At 44.7% G+C, this 16,633-nt stretch overlaps 1 protein-coding gene across 3 annotated transcripts; it reads right to left on the bottom strand.

Moving 5' to 3' along the window:
• Positions 1–3,807: 3,807 nt before the first annotated feature.
• On the bottom strand, positions 3,808–16,231 carry LOC307091448 (uncharacterized protein). Of its 3 annotated transcripts, XM_079758429.1 has the most exons (23): positions 16,095–16,231; positions 15,975–16,018; positions 15,535–15,607; positions 15,243–15,281; positions 14,407–14,463; positions 12,887–12,958; positions 12,200–12,277; positions 12,021–12,092; positions 11,490–11,549; positions 11,348–11,419; positions 11,051–11,116; positions 10,658–10,726; positions 10,517–10,564; positions 10,317–10,379; positions 9,832–9,924; positions 9,072–9,149; positions 8,742–8,795; positions 8,506–8,547; positions 8,132–8,224; positions 8,006–8,045; positions 7,806–7,851; positions 5,934–6,351; positions 3,808–4,654 (listed from the first exon to the last, which is right to left on the bottom strand). In XM_079758429.1, the coding sequence occupies exons 3-23, from the start codon at positions 15,604–15,606 to the stop codon at positions 4,166–4,168; spliced, it is 2,121 nt and encodes a 706-aa protein (XP_079614555.1). In that variant the 5' UTR covers position 15,607; positions 15,975–16,018; positions 16,095–16,231; the 3' UTR covers positions 3,808–4,165. The 3 variants fall into 3 exon arrangements, with proteins under 3 accessions (XP_079614555.1, XP_079614557.1, XP_079614556.1); XM_079758431.1 differs by lacking the exon at positions 15,243–15,281; XM_079758430.1 differs by having other exon boundaries at positions 12,218–12,277; positions 15,975–16,221.
• Positions 16,232–16,633: the final 402 nt, after the last annotated feature.

Here is a 16,633-nt window from a genome sequence, read left to right as displayed (position 1 = left end):
GGCTAATGCAGCAAATCAAAACATACAAATACATATTTAGTCATGCCCAGCTCAATCCAATCAAATAGACTGTTGACAACATTGTTTAATATGTTCATATAATTGACATATTCTGAATTATATGATGTATCTTAGAGTCAGGGCCCTCTTCAAGCCATGATGAACCCACAGAAGAAACCAGTGAGGTTGAAATAGAAGAAGGGGAGAAGGAGGACAGTCTAAGTAGAAGCAGCACTGATGAGGAAGTGGAGGAACCAAGTGAGGCTGAAATGAGGGACATGTCAGACAGATGTGAGCCACAGGCAGATGAGCCACATGTACTGGTCTCAGACCCAGATCAGCTGCTCTCTGTTTACCCAGATTTGTGGCCAGCAAGATTGACTGACAATGACAGGGCAAGTATTGTCAGAAAGATTGCTGTTAGGGAAGATGAGGAGATGCCCAACGATGGAGAGGGAAAGCCTTTCCCTGATTACCTTAAATATTTCAAGACACCAAATGGTGAAGGGAAAAGGTAAAGAGGGACTGGTTAGTCCATAGCAAGAGTTTGAATGCACTTTTCTGCATTCCCTGCATCCCTTTTTCACATTCATTAAAAAAGCCCTCCCATAGTTCCCTGAATAGTATTGAGGGATACAAAATGAGCAGTGTGAAGTGGCGACAAATGTATGACAAATTTCCAAGCCATGAAATTAACAGGACCCACAGAGAGTGTTATGTAAAGTGGAAAAATCTGCAGTGCTCTGTTATGGCTGCAAGTGGAATTGACTGTCACCTACAAAAACAGATGCAGTCTGAAATTGAAAGGAACAGAGCTCTCTTAGAGAGATTACTTCAGGTGACTCTCCGCTTGGCCTCAAGGAATTTGCCTTTCAGGGGTAGAAACACAGAACTAGGGAATATTCACAATGGTAATTTCTTGGGAACCCTTGAGCTTTTAGCTCGTTTTGATCCTATTTTGAAGGAACACTTGGAGCAAATGAGAACTTCAACAAATAGCAGACTGACTCACTACACGAGTCCAAGAATTCAGAATGAATTCATAGAATTGTGTGGGCTAAGAGTCCTGAAAAAAATCCTCAATGAAAGGTCGGAGGCCATCTATTATGGCATTATTTGTGATGCAACCCCAGACATTTCTCACACAGAGCAAAATGTTTTGCTGTTGAGATATGTTTCACCATACATTACAGGTGAGAATGAATGGGCAATAACGGAGAGGTTCATCAAATTCAGAAATTTCAATAAAAAAACAGGACATGATGGAAAATGTGCTTTTGGACTCAAACATAGACATTGGAGATTGCAGGGGACAAGGATATGATAACGGTGCAAATATGTCAGGCAAAATAAAGGGTGTTCAAGCACAAATTTTGAAAAGAAATCCCATGGCAACCTTCTCCCCTTGTGCCTCACACACATTACATCTTGTTGGTGTACATGCTGCACAGACTAGCACTGAGGTTAAAACCTTCTTTGGCAACATTGAAGCCCTATACACATTCGTGAGTCCAGGTCCGGAGAGACGGTCCATTTTCAAAAGAATCACAGGATGCTCACTTCATCAATTGTCCGACACCCGCTGGAGTGCACGAACTGATGCGGTGGGACCTGTGGCAAAAACACTTGCCCGGAGTGATTGAGGCTCTTGCCTCCATTCTGAGCACATGCAGCCTTGCGAATAAAGCCAGAGCTGATGGTGTAGGTCTGAAGAATTATTTTCAGTCGTTTGAGGCCATTGTGCTTCTCACCATTTGGGTTAAACTATTGCAGTGTATTGATAACAGAAATGTGATTCTGCAATCAGGCAAGATATCGCTGGAGGTAGAGGCGGCCAACGTGAATGCACTGAAAGGTGAGATGCAGGCCTTTAGAAATAGATGGGATTCTTTCCTCTCTGAGGCATCATTGATTGCTCCATAACTGAATTCTGTCAGGGGGCCCAGAATTCCTAGGGACGTCCCTGTAGGTACTACTAAATAGATCAGGCTCTTTATATTATAGACTGGTACATTTTATCTTTGAAAGATTTGCGTTATGAAACGAAGTATGCTACGATGAATTACCTTGGATGAACGCCCTAGGTGGAGTGTAGCGAGGCCAACTAGCCCATTGGATAAAACATCTGCTCCCATGAAGGCAGAGCCATCTATTCAAAGCATGAAAACATATTAAACTTGAAAAAGGGCTTGGCAACAGGCACACAATAATAGATACAAATTTATTTAATTATTTTGCATTAACCGGTGTTAGTTGATCGTTGGCGTTCGGACCAAGTTTTCCCAAGGATTCACTTTCAGTTTAAGCACCGGCCTCTGTGATCATCTACCTTCCAGTTAAAGATTTCTTGGTCTGTTTTTGTACTCTTCAGTGTGTCCGTTTTTTCAGCTGCCAAGCTGAACATTGTTTATGTCCAGCTTCTATTGTTGATTATTTCTAAGAAAAGCAACAGGAACTATATTGATTTTCCTTCCCTGGATTTGGAATCTTGACATTGTTTAAATTACCGAATATTATTTTTTAGCACACATCTTGGCACATGGTGTGTTTAGTGCGTATCATTCCAGAGGCAAAATGTCTTGGATGTCTGCTGTTTGCCTTGCACTAAGATGAACTTGATGCACTTAAACTTCTCAATAATCAAAACCTCCAACACGTCCTACAAAGTCCATCCCCAGTGAAAATCAGTGGCGGTTCCAGAACACTTCTGTGGGGGCCCGGCTGGGGTCCGTAATGTTACCCCAGGGGCCATAAGTCCATGTTAAGAACCACTCAACGTCAGTGTTTTTTTGATCAGTGCTTCTTAGAACTAGAGTAATTATTTTCATAAACTAGGTGTGTGGCAATGTTAATCTGTTTTTATAGGTTTTAATATCTTTGTTTAAGGTTGGTCAGGACCAACCTTAAACAAAGATCATTGCAATTATTGACCTGACCTTGGGAAATAAACTACAAATGTTTGGAGAGACTCTCAGACAGGCGTCTAGAAATTGATCGGGAACCTGGAATTGGGTTTATTTAAATCTCAGTTTGGTTTTCTTATTGCCATATTTATTGGAATTATTGTGAAATATAGTTAGATATTTCTCATTTGCAAAGAACAATAATTTGGCATAATGTGTCTGTGTCTTATTTTAAAGTATTAGTGAATGCTTTCCCTCCACTCCTGTCCTCCCTCAGCATTCCTTGCTTAGTCCCTTGTTTAGTATTTGTAAAGGATTTGCTCTTATTGTGCCCGGCAAATCCCTTTTTGAAGGTTGTTTGTAAAAAGGTGCTATAAATGAAGTTCATTAGCACCATGCTATTGACATCAGGTTTGTATTGTGGAACGGCGCAATCTGTCACTGGGAAATAATATGATGTCCCATGGCCTCAAAAAAATGTAATTCAGTGAGACTCATGTGCAGTCATACATCATCGACCCAGCCTTGCTGCACGCGGTCCAATGTAAATATAGATTCGTTGGCATCTTAATTGTCCATTGTATGCGTTTCCCAAAACCGTTTTACTCAAGCATTAAAAAACCCGGCCCGACCGGTTTCAACCAACCTCCGATGTTCACGCATCTAGGTTTTACAGATGATTGACGCCACAATGACATGGGTTATGATAACCATAGCCAGTGGTCATGCTGCAAAAAAAAAAACACAATGATTAAAATGCAGTTGGCCTGATAACAAGGTAGAACTTACATAGGGTCTGTTTGTACTGCTTTTCTCCCTACTCCTGTACATTAGACATTAGGGCATGAAAAATACCATCCGTTCAAGTGGTTGAACTGGCAAAAGGACACAAAAGGCAATTCAATAACTTCAACACATTTATTGAATTGCAATTCAGAAAACATGTGCATAAAATGTCAAATTAAATATACTACTATTATAGCAGCTAAAATACAGTTAAAATGACAATCTTCACAGTGTAGGCAGCTAACGATCTATACCCTGTAACAGTCTGATTTAAAACCGAGGAATAATGCAATATAACTAGTAAAACCATTGATCAAGTCTTCTTCAGCGTCTTAGAACAGTGGTTTGAGCCGGAACGCATAGCCGGCATTCCAGCGAATAGTCCTTTTTGGACATTCCTGCGCTGTCCTGTACCTTTGGCCTCCTTCAACCAAGCCAACCGCCTACCCTCCCCCACAACCCAAACGTCACCTCTCCTACTCCTCGAGCTCGATCAGCTTCTTCACGCTGGACCTCAGCTCCTCCTCCTCCTCCTCCTCCTCCTCCTCCTCCACCTCCACCTCGATGCCGTCCATGGTCTTCTGCAGCTGCACCTTGATGCGGTTCAGCTCAAGGAGTCCCCCCTGCAGTTCCTGGCACACCTCGCGGATCTTGACGGCAAACTCCGTCTTGGCGCCCTTCTTGAGCTCCATCGAGTCCTTGGCCAAGAAGAAGACGTCCAGCGCCAGGAAGAGGCCCGACATGACGCCCGTGGTCACGCTCATCACCTGCGCCGCCTTGGCCGCCACGCCGGACACGCTGAGCACCTGGATGGTGCTCACCAGGCTCTCCGTGTTGATGAGCAGCGCCTTGCCCGCCCGCCCGCCCTCCTTCACCACGTGCTTCACGTTCTGGTTCAGGTGGCTCCGGGTGATCACCTCGGCGTACGCCTCGAAGTCCCACGCCTCCAGGGCCTCCATGCCGTCCTGGAGCGCGGGGAGGGGGGGGGGGGGGTGTAATCAAGAACATGTTCTTTATGAGAACCATGCCCCTATACCTTCATGAAGATGCATTGCTTCTCTTAGAGATAACATGTTCTTTACGAATGTCAGACCCCTATACCTTCATGAAGATGCATTGCTTCTCTTAGAGATAACATGTTTTTTATGAAAATGACACCCCTTGAATTCAATAAATATATGTGTAAGCTCTCTTGAGGATAAGCTGTACCCTCTGAATCACAAAGTACAGGACAGTAATAAGAATTGATTACAAAATAAAAGCATAAACCATGACTCTATACTTTAGAACAACGTGGGTAAAATGACTCCATAACAGGACAGGTCTTTGCGTACCAAGCCCGATCTTTCCTAGACCAAGTCGGATATGGATTAAACACTGCACTATACACAGGTGCAGAAACGTATTATCGCAGTCCGTCATATTTGTCTGAAGTGTGCAAGAGGCCGTAGCTATAGTTTTACATTTTTTACCATAGTCCAAAAAAAAATCAGTTTTTGACATTGAGATGCAAGTCCCTAAATACAAATCCAAAAGGATATTGATTGTACGTTCAGGCATCTTGCAAATACCATAATCTTTTATATTTCGAAAAGGAAATAATATGGACTTATGTAGTTTAATTTTCAGTTTAAATACTGGATAACAGGATCTTCAATACTGTTAACAGTTTTATGGGGACAGGATTGGAGGTTCATTGCCAAACGCCTTCACTATGTAAAAATAAACCATGCAATATCTAGCAGTGCTTTGGTACTTCATGAATTCAGTGTCCAGCTGTTTGGGAAGGGGAAACAGATTTAGCTAATTTGCTTTTCATTCAAACCCTTTCATTGTCTGCGAAATATTCAAAATACTTCATAGACATTAATTTGCGATGGATCTCTTTCATGTAAATTACTTCGATACTATAAGTGGTATCTTTAGCTGCACCCAAAAGTAAGACACAGCTTTTCCACAAGCAGATCTTTTTTCCACATCACCACCAAGCGGATGGGGAGGGACAAGTCCTGGTTTCCACCCAGGAAATCCCACAGCACCCCCCATCCCCATCCATCCAGAGTACCCCCATCCAGCCCCCCCCCCCCCCCCCCCATTACCCTCACACACCCTCATCCACCCACATTAACCTTACACACCCACCACTATCCACCCACAGCACCACCCTCATCCACCCCCCCCATCTCCGCTGATCGACCCCCTACACCCATCAACCCCCCCCCCCCCCCCCCCATCACCCCTCACCTGCACGAACTGCAGGCAGTCGCTGATGTCCCGCATGCCGTCCTGGTAGTCCTGGATCATCTTCTCCACCTTCTTGCGGTCCGTTTTGGAGTGCACCGTGTCCGTGATGTTGGCCGACGCCGACACCAGGCCGCCCGCCGTGGCCACGCCGATGCCCACCGCCGTGACGATCAGCGACGTGCCCATGGTGAACGGCGCCAGGACGAGGCCCGTGATGGTGGTGACGGAGCCCGCCACGCTGGCCACGCCCCCGCCCACGCTGGCCTTGACCGTGCGCTTGTGGAAGCTGTCGGCGTCGTCGGCGAGCGCCAGCAGCTCCAGGATGTACGTCTGCAGTGTGCCGCCGCGGCGGTTGAAGAGCCGCACGAAGAGCCGCGCCGCCATGAACACCCGGTCGGCCGCCTCCTCCACCTGCTCCCTGGGTGGGGGAGAGAAGGGGGAGAGAGAGGGGGAGGGGGAGTCGGTGGCTCATTGCTTTGGGTGGTATTTACTCTGTTTGTTTTGTGTTCAAATGGAGAGGGAATTTTTGGTTTTTGTCATTATTTGTTTTCCTTTTGTGTATAGAAATGTCCATCTTGTCACTTTGGTATTACCCGCAGTGATTTGTGAATACATATGTTGAAAATCAATAAAAAGATTTAAATATAAAATGGAGCGAGGAAAGTGTGTAATGAGTGTAATGTATTACATTGATTTGATCATTGATCATTTTGTGTTCGTATTACTTTTTGAGACAATGTAGATTGCGAGGGGAACTGTGTGTGCATCAGATGGATGGGACTGGGAATCTTTGTGTTGTTATTTTTATTTCATTTAGAACTTTGAAAGTTTAGTTTGAGAGAGCGCTGGATGCGTTTCAACAGCGAGAGACCGAGATAGAAAGAGTCAGAGAGCACGCGACAGAGATAGAAAGAGGGACGGATGGTGAGAGCGAGGGACAGATAGAAAGATGGAGAGAGCGAGAGAATTATACCAGAAGGGTGATGAAACGATAAGATCAACTTCATTATCATTTCATCATTATTGTTTCTGTAACGTTATTTTTTCCCCCTCAAATTCTGTAAAAGTCATACTGCAGCCTATACCGTAAGAAATTTTCAGGTATGGTTACCTGTAACCCCCTCTACCCATAAACCCAAATTTGTGGTACTGTACCCAAAGGTGGCGCTATTGTAAAAAAATCATGAATTAGGTTTATTTCTCCTCAACAGATCGGACCGCCAAGACACAGTCTGGCATTAGGGGAACTTCTTCGTTAACCATTTTTTCTTCATAATTAACTCAATAAATATATTTATATTTCAACTTTATATTTCTTCTGTTAGTGTTCTTGACTACAAATGTTTAATTTCCCCAGAATTTCAAAGATTTTTCAGGTATAAGCTTTTAAGAAAGCCCTTAATTCACTTGAGAAATGTGTGCTTGGAGGTTTCTGGATGTTGTATGCTTATCAATAGACATTTTGACCATGTGAACGAGGCTGCAGTTCAGGTTCATAAGTGGCTCAATGCCTTGTACAGGTGATCCTTAGGTAGAGAGTTAGAATCCCGATTATAGCATTATGAACCAGCTGAACATGACATAGCACATGGCACAGTATTGCATTAAGTGGAACATCTTTATCAACATCTTTCCTTCATAATTATTTGTCATATTTATATATCTTCCATTAGTGTGTTCTTGACTTTTAATTTTGCTCGGACCCCGTTAATTACCGCTTGCGGTTATATTTATCATTAGAACTATGTAAAGAATAGGGTTAAAGTTCACCGAAAGAGCAGGGTACATACTTTGAGACTAGACTAACAAGACTGGTTTCTCAAAAAAGAGCAGGGTAGTGGAAGAATGTCAGTTATCTCCACTTGTACTTACTCCTCGGCCGGCGCGTCCTCGGTGGACTGGTTCCACTCATCCCATCCTGTCAGAGCACATGGGTTCAATCACTAATTCCATTTTACCCACCATGGTCAATGAATGTCAAAAATGGTCATCTCAGCTTTAGACAAACAAAAACACAAAATGGCGCAGCAGAGGGCTGAGGGATAAAACAAGGATGAGATGAGGGCCTCTACCCTCGACGGTTCTCCACCAAGACATCAGGCCCTCTTCATCCTGCAAACAGGGCACACAGTGTAAAGTGAACACAAAGACATTTGCTACGTAGAGACAAAATGGAGGCCAATATGGAGAAACCGTACGTCGAGGGGCCCCAAGGACTCGTCGTCGCCGGGCTCTGGGGCTTCGGCCAACTGCAGGGTCTGCACCTCCACCACCTCCATCACCTCCTCCGCCTACGGACATTCACAACACAACCGTGCACATTTTGCAGCCTTACCAAATACACGCAGGCCCACATTCTCCATGCATCGCCCTGAGGGAGAGTTCAGAATGTGGAATGTTCTCCCCATTCTTGTTCCAAAATGTGTGATTTTACCTTTGATCAGGTCACACACACACACACACACCTTATCTTCTTCGTTATCCACACAAATATTCATGCACTATCCACACACACACATCCCACAGACAGTCTGATCATTCAGTCACTAGTGGAATGCTACTCATGTCGAACCTGAGCCAAGAGTGGTCCGTCATCTAATCCGGGGGGTGAGGTCTGTGTGGGGAGAGGTGCAACATTAAGAGGTATAAAAGAGTGTTATGTTTTCCCACGGCCCCACACACACACACACACACACACACACACACACACACACACACACACACACACACACACACACACACACACACACACACACACACACACACACACACACACACACACACACACACACACACACACACCCCTACCTTTGTCCCTGAACTGAACAAGGCGGCCGGAAGTATTCTTTTTATCCTGAAAGTCTAGAAATTGGAGACGAAAAAAAACAAAAGGTCAATCCTCCATACTGTAATTAAAAAAAATACAATGGCCGTTAAGAATGGGAGTGCAGAACATGATATCTTTTTATTGTGCAAGCACAACAGAGAGGAGGAATGGGATATGGGGCAGGATCTGAGCAAACAGAAAATAGCTTTATTTGTGTGTGGTGTTATTTCTTTGCAGGATGCTTGTGCAACACTTCGCACACAGAGAATTCTGTGAATTTCAAAAGACCAGTTTGGGCCGGTGAAACGTACCATCGTCTTCCTGGGCGGCCCTTCCTTTGGTGCGCTCCTGACGGCGACACTCTCACTCTCCTCCGCATACCAGACCGACTGGAAGAGTAGAAGAGTTTCACCAAGAACGTCATTTACTGACAATCTGTGTGGCTTTGTTTCAGTTTCGGCTCAAGTGAAAGTGCGTATGCTCAGATACCTTAAGTACCGTACTCTGGAATAAGACCAGCTTGGGACGACAACTAAGGAAAACAATGTGTGTGTGCGTCTAATTTTTGTCAATTGACTTGATTGCATTCATATAGCATTTTTATCCAAAGCGCTTTCAAACATTGCCTGACATTCACCCATTCATACACCCATTCAAACATGGATGGCAGAGTCAAACATGCAAGGTGACAGCCAGCTCGTCAGGAACAGTTAGGGCTAGGTGCTTTGTTCAGGGACACCTCGACACTCAGTTAGGGGGAGCCGAGGACCGAACTAGCAACCTTGCGGTTACCAGCCAACCCGCTCTACCTCCTGAGCTACCACCGCTGACGTAACGTGGATACACCCTCAGCAGTACACATGCTGAGGGTGTGTGATGAACCAGAGCCAAAGGGCTGTGGAGAGACGTGGTCCTAGGACTGTCTGTAGTCTCCCCCGGGCGCAAGAGGCCCCCCCCTGCTTCATTGCTGACATGCCTCGAACACGACAGGCATCCCAAAAATGAGAGTCAACCACCCACCCCCCAAGAACGTCACGGGCTAAAGGCCCCCGAACCGTGAACTGGCCGTACGTGTCTCTCGATGGAGCCGTCGTCCAGGCTGTCGGAGCTGGAGGAGGAATCGCTGTGGACCGATGCCCCCCGGTGCTCCACAAAGGCAGTGGGCTGCCAGGAGACAGAGTGAGAGACAGAGAAGGCAGATTGGATGCCTAGTTTAAAACGCCAGGAGCCAAGGGCTGGTTACTCCACATGGGTCCCACGCCCTCGCTTGAGGATGTTTGTTTACACACCCTCTTTCAGGAAAAAACGGTTGGTTGAAATGCCTTACACTGTTCCAACCACACCTTTGTATCGCTAAGACATCAGAATTGTTATTGTGCTGGTGTCACCGTTGCTGACTTAAGAGATCAATCAATCCATCAACTTGACCAAATATTGTACAGAGGATAACAAGGCAAACAATTGGGATCCAAATTCAAAGAATATTCAACTTCAAGGTGTGAATTCCAATAACAAGGTCATTCTGTCAATACACAAGAGTGCTTCTTTACTTCTACCTCTGCAGCCGTAGACTTAAAGGGGTTGACTTTCTGCATCATTCCTTGAAACATCCCAGGGTTCTAAAATGATTTAAAAAAGGAGACACAAGGCCCAACCAGTGCGATGACATTTAAATCTGATATATCTTATTCAAAGTCTATGTAAATGCATTCCTCGCAAGAAAATAATGGCTGAAAGGATAAGTTATCGCTCATACCTGTTTTGGCAGTTGCTGATCTACAGCGTCGGTTGAAACTTTGGACGTCTGGGACAGTGAAAAATATACGCGTTTTGATGATGTGCGTTTGAATTCAGATTGAATTAAAATCTAAAAATGAACTCAAGCTTAAATGTGTACCTGTTTTTCAGTGGTGTTGTTGTTGTCGGTTAGACTTCCTGTGCTGGATGAGAGATTGTTGTTGGAGGACTGAGTGCAAGGGGATAAATAGGCCAGAGAAGAAGATAGTATTATTAGTAAGGCCACGGTTTGATTTGAAGAGGTCATTTCAATGGTTGCCCCTAGATCAAAGAGGTTAATTTATGGGGCAGAGCGACCCGAGTCTGCCTCTCCTCTTTGAGCTTAATTAGATGCGTGTGCATTGAACATATACGTGGATGATGTTGTGCGCTTCGAGATTCAAAAGAGTCGCATTTTAAGAGTTGACAGCCCGACTACACTTTTGAAATGTCGTGCCGAAAGCAGAGTGATAACTGCATTTAGGTACACGTCTTGCATGGGGACGGGCGGTACCTGGGTCTTCACCGTGGACTTGAAAGGGTTCACCTTCTGCATCATCCCAACAAACACTCCGGGATTCTGGATAAGCGACACAAAAAAAATGGGAAAAATGAATTCTAATTGAATGAACTCCACAGAGGAGCTACATTGAAATAGATCTAATTAGAAGAAATCTGGGTTTGAATGGCTAAGTTCGAGTTGGAGAGCAAGAACTCGCCAAGTACATTAAAGTACAGTGCGTCATAGCACTGCCGAGCCTAACTGCAAACGCATCTATCTTCATCCTCATCCTCCTCATCTGTTACACACCTGGGACTGTTCTGAGCTCCCGCCTTGCTCCAGTGACTCAGAGGACATCGCTTTGGAGACCGCCGAAGACGCCTGGGTTCAAAACAAGACTTTGGTGAACCTTTCCATTGGGGGGGGGACAGAGGGTCTGGCGGGGGTTTACCTGAGAGGCAGAGCGGAAGGGGTTCATCTTCTGCACGGCCGACTGCAACCGGCTGGGGTTCTGAAGACAACACAAGACAAGATTGATACCGGATGGGAAGTTCAATCAAATGCACAGCGGCTGGTCGACCTGTTCAGAAAAGGCCATTGTGGGACCACAAGTGTATCTCATGACGTTAACGAGGGGAACTGCCATGCCTACTGACCCATAAGCCACGCCCACTATTAAACCTCTGCGATTAAAAAGCCTTTTCTTAGTACGATTAAAAACGTACAAACTTTTATACCAGGCAGACAAGCAGGCAAACGGGCCGGTTTTTATAACAGGACAATAGTTTCGGTGAACACACAGCACTTCCTGTTGCGTGGTGTCACTTCCCTCTGGTCTACGGAGTGGAATACCCAATGAGGAAACGCCAGCTGCCTCCCCATCTCATGCGGTGCAGGTTGCATTCTCTAGGCTGGACACGTTCCAATACTATTCCAACAGACATTCCTCGTAAACTATCCTAACGCACACAGTACGACCCACCTGGGGAGCGTCCGGACAACCTCCCTGGTCCAGGGACCCTGAAGAAGGCGCTCGCGTGACCTTGGCTGAGGCCTGCGATCGATAGCAAGGAATTCATTCACAGAAAACCAAACTTAATTGCCAAGCGTTGTTTATTGGAACGAGTGCTGTCCCGTTTGGCGGCTGGTTTGGTAGTTCACCTGTTCAGGTAGACGCACCTGTGGTGGGGACTTAAAGGGGTTGACCTTTTGGATGACCCCCATCAGTTTGCCAGAGCTCTGGGGAAGGAAAGAACGATAAATTTGGTTTCCTTCAACCTAGAGGACCTTTGTTTGGCTTGAGAACAAAAGGAACATATCATTATATCCAGGCAATGGAATGCAGATGAAAGTGCTAGAGGCGAACGAACCACAATAGAGCACTAACAACTACCAAGCCCCTTTGAAAACAATGTGACCAGAACATCTTCATGGATGAGTTGCAGTGGCGGTTGCATAAACTAAACGCCCTGCGCAGCTATGCACAGAGCATGAAGCCTAGGGGAGCATGGGCGAAGAGCGGTTGCTACATGCCGGGGGGGGGGGCGCAAGTGTTGGCTCATTTAGTTGAATGCAGTACACTTTGGTGCATCTTCCTCCACACACAAGTTGTTTTAATGCAATGGAAATCTTACCATGATGCACTATAATGATTCATTCAAAACTTCATGAACGTTAGGAATTTTGAGAACCCCAAAGTCTCAACTGTGACACTAGTGTGAAGCGCTTGCGGAACTGGTTTCTCGTGTACTGCGACACTCACACTCAACACGGGGGCGTTTTGGGAACACTGCAACAAACACCTGTTCAATACAGCGTGCACCTGCTCCCACCACACCCAGCACCCACCTGTAAGGGCCCCGCCGCGGCGTCCAGCTGGGGAGACTCCTGTGAGGCCGCGGCTTTGACGCTAGAAGAAGCCTGGAGCCCAATCACACAAGGGGCACTCAGGTCATATGTCAAAGCGTGAGCCTTGGTGGCATATCTTTAGCACTGAAGTGGAAACGCCTTTGGGTAACCTACACGCACTTGCACAAAAACGCACACGCACACACTCTCTACTACTATGCCAACAATGCAAAGCGGTTACGTGGGAAATAAGAAGGGTAGGATGTGATCAACGTGTTGTTTTTTTAACTGGCCGTGAGTTAGAGATGGGCGATATGGCCTAAAATCCATATTGCAATATACATTGCAGCCTCTTGCGATAACGATATATATCACGATATAAAATCATAAAATAACCATTTCAGAACAGGTTACATAGACCCTAAGGAAAGCCAAACTGCTAAACGTATTTAAAAAAAAGAGAAATATAGTATGTCATTTCGAGAACATTTATTGTGAAACACTAATCATACAACATAATGTTGCAGATAAATAACATTAGTATTGGGTTTCTTTCCTTTAGTGCAAACCATTCTAAAAGGCACTACACTTAGTTTAAGTCCTTGGTTCTTAAATGCCACCCAAGATGCAGAGAACAGGAAAAACGGGTGTCTTTCTAGATAAGGAACAGACACTGTACTGACAATTAGGGATGGGCATGATTAATTGATGATCGATCATTGATTATTTAGGTTTTTTTCGATTACGTGATATTTTTAACCATCAAAAGGAGGTTGACCCAGCCGGAGAGGTGGTCTCGGAGACGTTGCTCAACATAGAGCAAAGAGGAGACGGAACGTCTTTTGGATATTTGGGTCCGATATCCAAAAGACATTCCGTCTCCTCTTTGCTCCATGTTGAGCCACCACCCGACGGTCCGACAAAAGCAAGTAAAAAGTATGCTGGAAAACATAACTTCAAGATGCCGATGCATTTAACACATTCCGAGTCAGGATGAGGGAGAAGGAGTTGGACCAGTCCGCAGATCAATGTATATCACGCTAGATATGCATGATTGTTTACTTTCACAGGTGCTTCCCCCCCCCCCTTTTTCTTTAACGCTTTACAACGCCCCAGACCTTTTTGTCCAATGATTTAACCACTTCAGACCGGATCACGCATCTGTGCGTGTTTACCTTTAAGACCGGATTGCGCATCAATGCGTGTTTACCATTAACCCATTTGTACCGGCTGCGCGGAGCAACATTGTATCTACTAGATACAATGTTGCGCCGCACAGCAGCCGGTACAAATGGGTTAACGTTCTTTGCACACATGCAGGTTTGTTGATGAATTCTGGCACTGTTGCGAAAATTGCAATGTGAAAAGGAATTGCACCAAACCAAAAATTAAACATTGTATTTTGCGTCATCAACATGCATTATCGCGATAGAGCGATATAATTAAAATCTCTATCGTAGGCCATTTTTTATCGTTTATATCGTATATCGTTTATATCGCGCATTACTACCGTGAGTTACCTGGAAGGTAGATTTGAATGGATTGACCTTCTGAATCGCCCCCATCATTCCAGTCCTCTGAAATCAAAGTAATCACACAGAAATGCATGCACTAATTTCATAGATGATTTATCATTCCCAGTAATCAATACAGACAATTGATTGAACTGTGTCCTCTAAATACTTTGTCATGGAATTGAAAGAATATACCTCGAACCTGAAAAAGGCTGAATAATAATCACCTTTTTGTGTAACTGTGAAAGGTAGGCTATAGGATTCCTATATGAGGGCTAGGCTAAATGTGTAGTCTACCATACGCTATAGTCCTAGTTATTTTAATATTTCAACCGTTCGGTGGCCATGAGAATGTATTCAGATGTACATGAATTCGCCTTTTGATTCACATCGTAGATCATGACGCACTGCTCTCCTCTGGCGATGCGTCTCATACATAAGAACGCGCAGTCCATTGTGTTTTTTTGAGGTCAACCACTTCCTGCTCCGAACAGAAACGAGGGCTGTCGTCACCGCAGCCCTCCTGGGGGGGGGTCGAGCCACACCCATCTAGGGTGTGACTCGGCACGTTTCAAATGGTAGTGGACGAGCGGCACTAGGAGAGCTTGAGTGTCCGATTTTCTAAGTATTAATCTTTTTGCTACACTATTTGGACATTTTTAAAGATCACTTTCACTGCACCTAAAAAAGCCCAGTAGTGTTTAATAATTGTTTCAGCTGATTATAGAAATCCATACATTTGATAAATTAATGAAAGGTTATAGACAATCAAGTTCTTTGTGTGACGTTGCACAAGACTTATGAACACGGGTTCATTCCTTCATTCTGACACACACACACACCCTATTGTTTGTAACAGCATCGTCCGTGTCGTCATTGTTCTGAAAAAAAAAAAAAAAATCCAACTAAATAAGCGCCAACACGAGAATTCCCCCACCACCCCCTACTGTTTGTACTGTTTACTGTTTGCACTCTGCAGTGCTCTCCCCCCTTCTCCATTTGCTGTGTCTGGCTGCCCATGTTTATGATACTGCAGTCAGGTTGGCGCCAGTAAACGACACCAAAATATAATGCAATAATATAACACCACCATCTGGGGACGAAAGCCTACTGTTCTAAAGCATGTTCACGCACCCTCTCGCTGGGCCTGGGCGGTAGCTGTGGCGTAGAGGATGACGATTCGGTGCCTTGGTCTCTCCGGAACATACTGGTGGTTAATGAAAACAGACGGCAGAGGAGCACGTTGGTGATACAATGCCGGGTGTCTTTGACACTCATCACATGGTTTGACGAAGTAGTCGCCAGTAAGTCACCCATGTTGAACACGTCATCGCCAAGTTTAAGAGGGCCAGTCACCCATTCTTTCCAACACAAAAATAGAGATTATACGGCTTTTTACGCATGTTGTCCCACCGGTTCGCTTTCTGTCGCGACTGCAGGAATGTTTAACGCAGCCGCACCGTGACACTACTTATTAAAAGTATTGAACTCAAGTTCCAAGTTATCGTCTCGTTACATTGTGTGACTTCGGAAAGACTTAAAACATGAAAGTGGATGTGAAAAACAACGCTGACCTTGCTTTACTTCTCTTGTCTCTTCCAACTTCGTTCAACGTCAACTGAACATGGAGAGAAAAGGCAGTAATGCAAAAGCGGGACGAGCTCTGATTTCAGAACGAAACAAAGTTAATTTACCTTCACAACTGGAACAATACGCGATATTGGACCCCCAATGCCAACAAATACCGGCTTGATTTTATAAACGGAGGACTTTTCCAGGCAATATTTCGCTTCCCTAAATAATGTTCATGAGCTGCACCTGTGTGGGCGTGGCGTAGCATTCCCATGAAGTCCATATCTTTGTTTACCCTACAGGAGCGTTGCTCAGGAATCGATACGTTACGTTATATATTCATATTACACAACATTTTATTTTGTAAAGCATCACTTTATTACATAATTTAAAAATTGTACAAATAGAGTTGCAGGGTATAAAGAAAGACGTTGATTCAGATTATAAAACCACACCCATCGCCCATAGAGAATATACAGCATCACCCGTGTTAAAGAATACTATTTCATAATTATAAAGTGAAAACGTCCTGTGCAAAACAACTGTGTAAATGATAAAACTCAAACCCCAAAAATATAACTTTCATAAATAAAAATTAGCTTTAAGTGGCACCGTAAAACAATAAGCGCAACTGAACCCAGTGTACTATAAATAAATCAGA

Source organism: Pollachius pollachius (assembly GCF_949987615.1).
Source record: "Pollachius pollachius genome assembly, chromosome: 20".
Taxonomy (NCBI): domain Eukaryota; kingdom Metazoa; phylum Chordata; class Actinopteri; order Gadiformes; family Gadidae; genus Pollachius; species Pollachius pollachius.
This window is presented reverse-complemented; position numbering and strand designations above follow the sequence as displayed.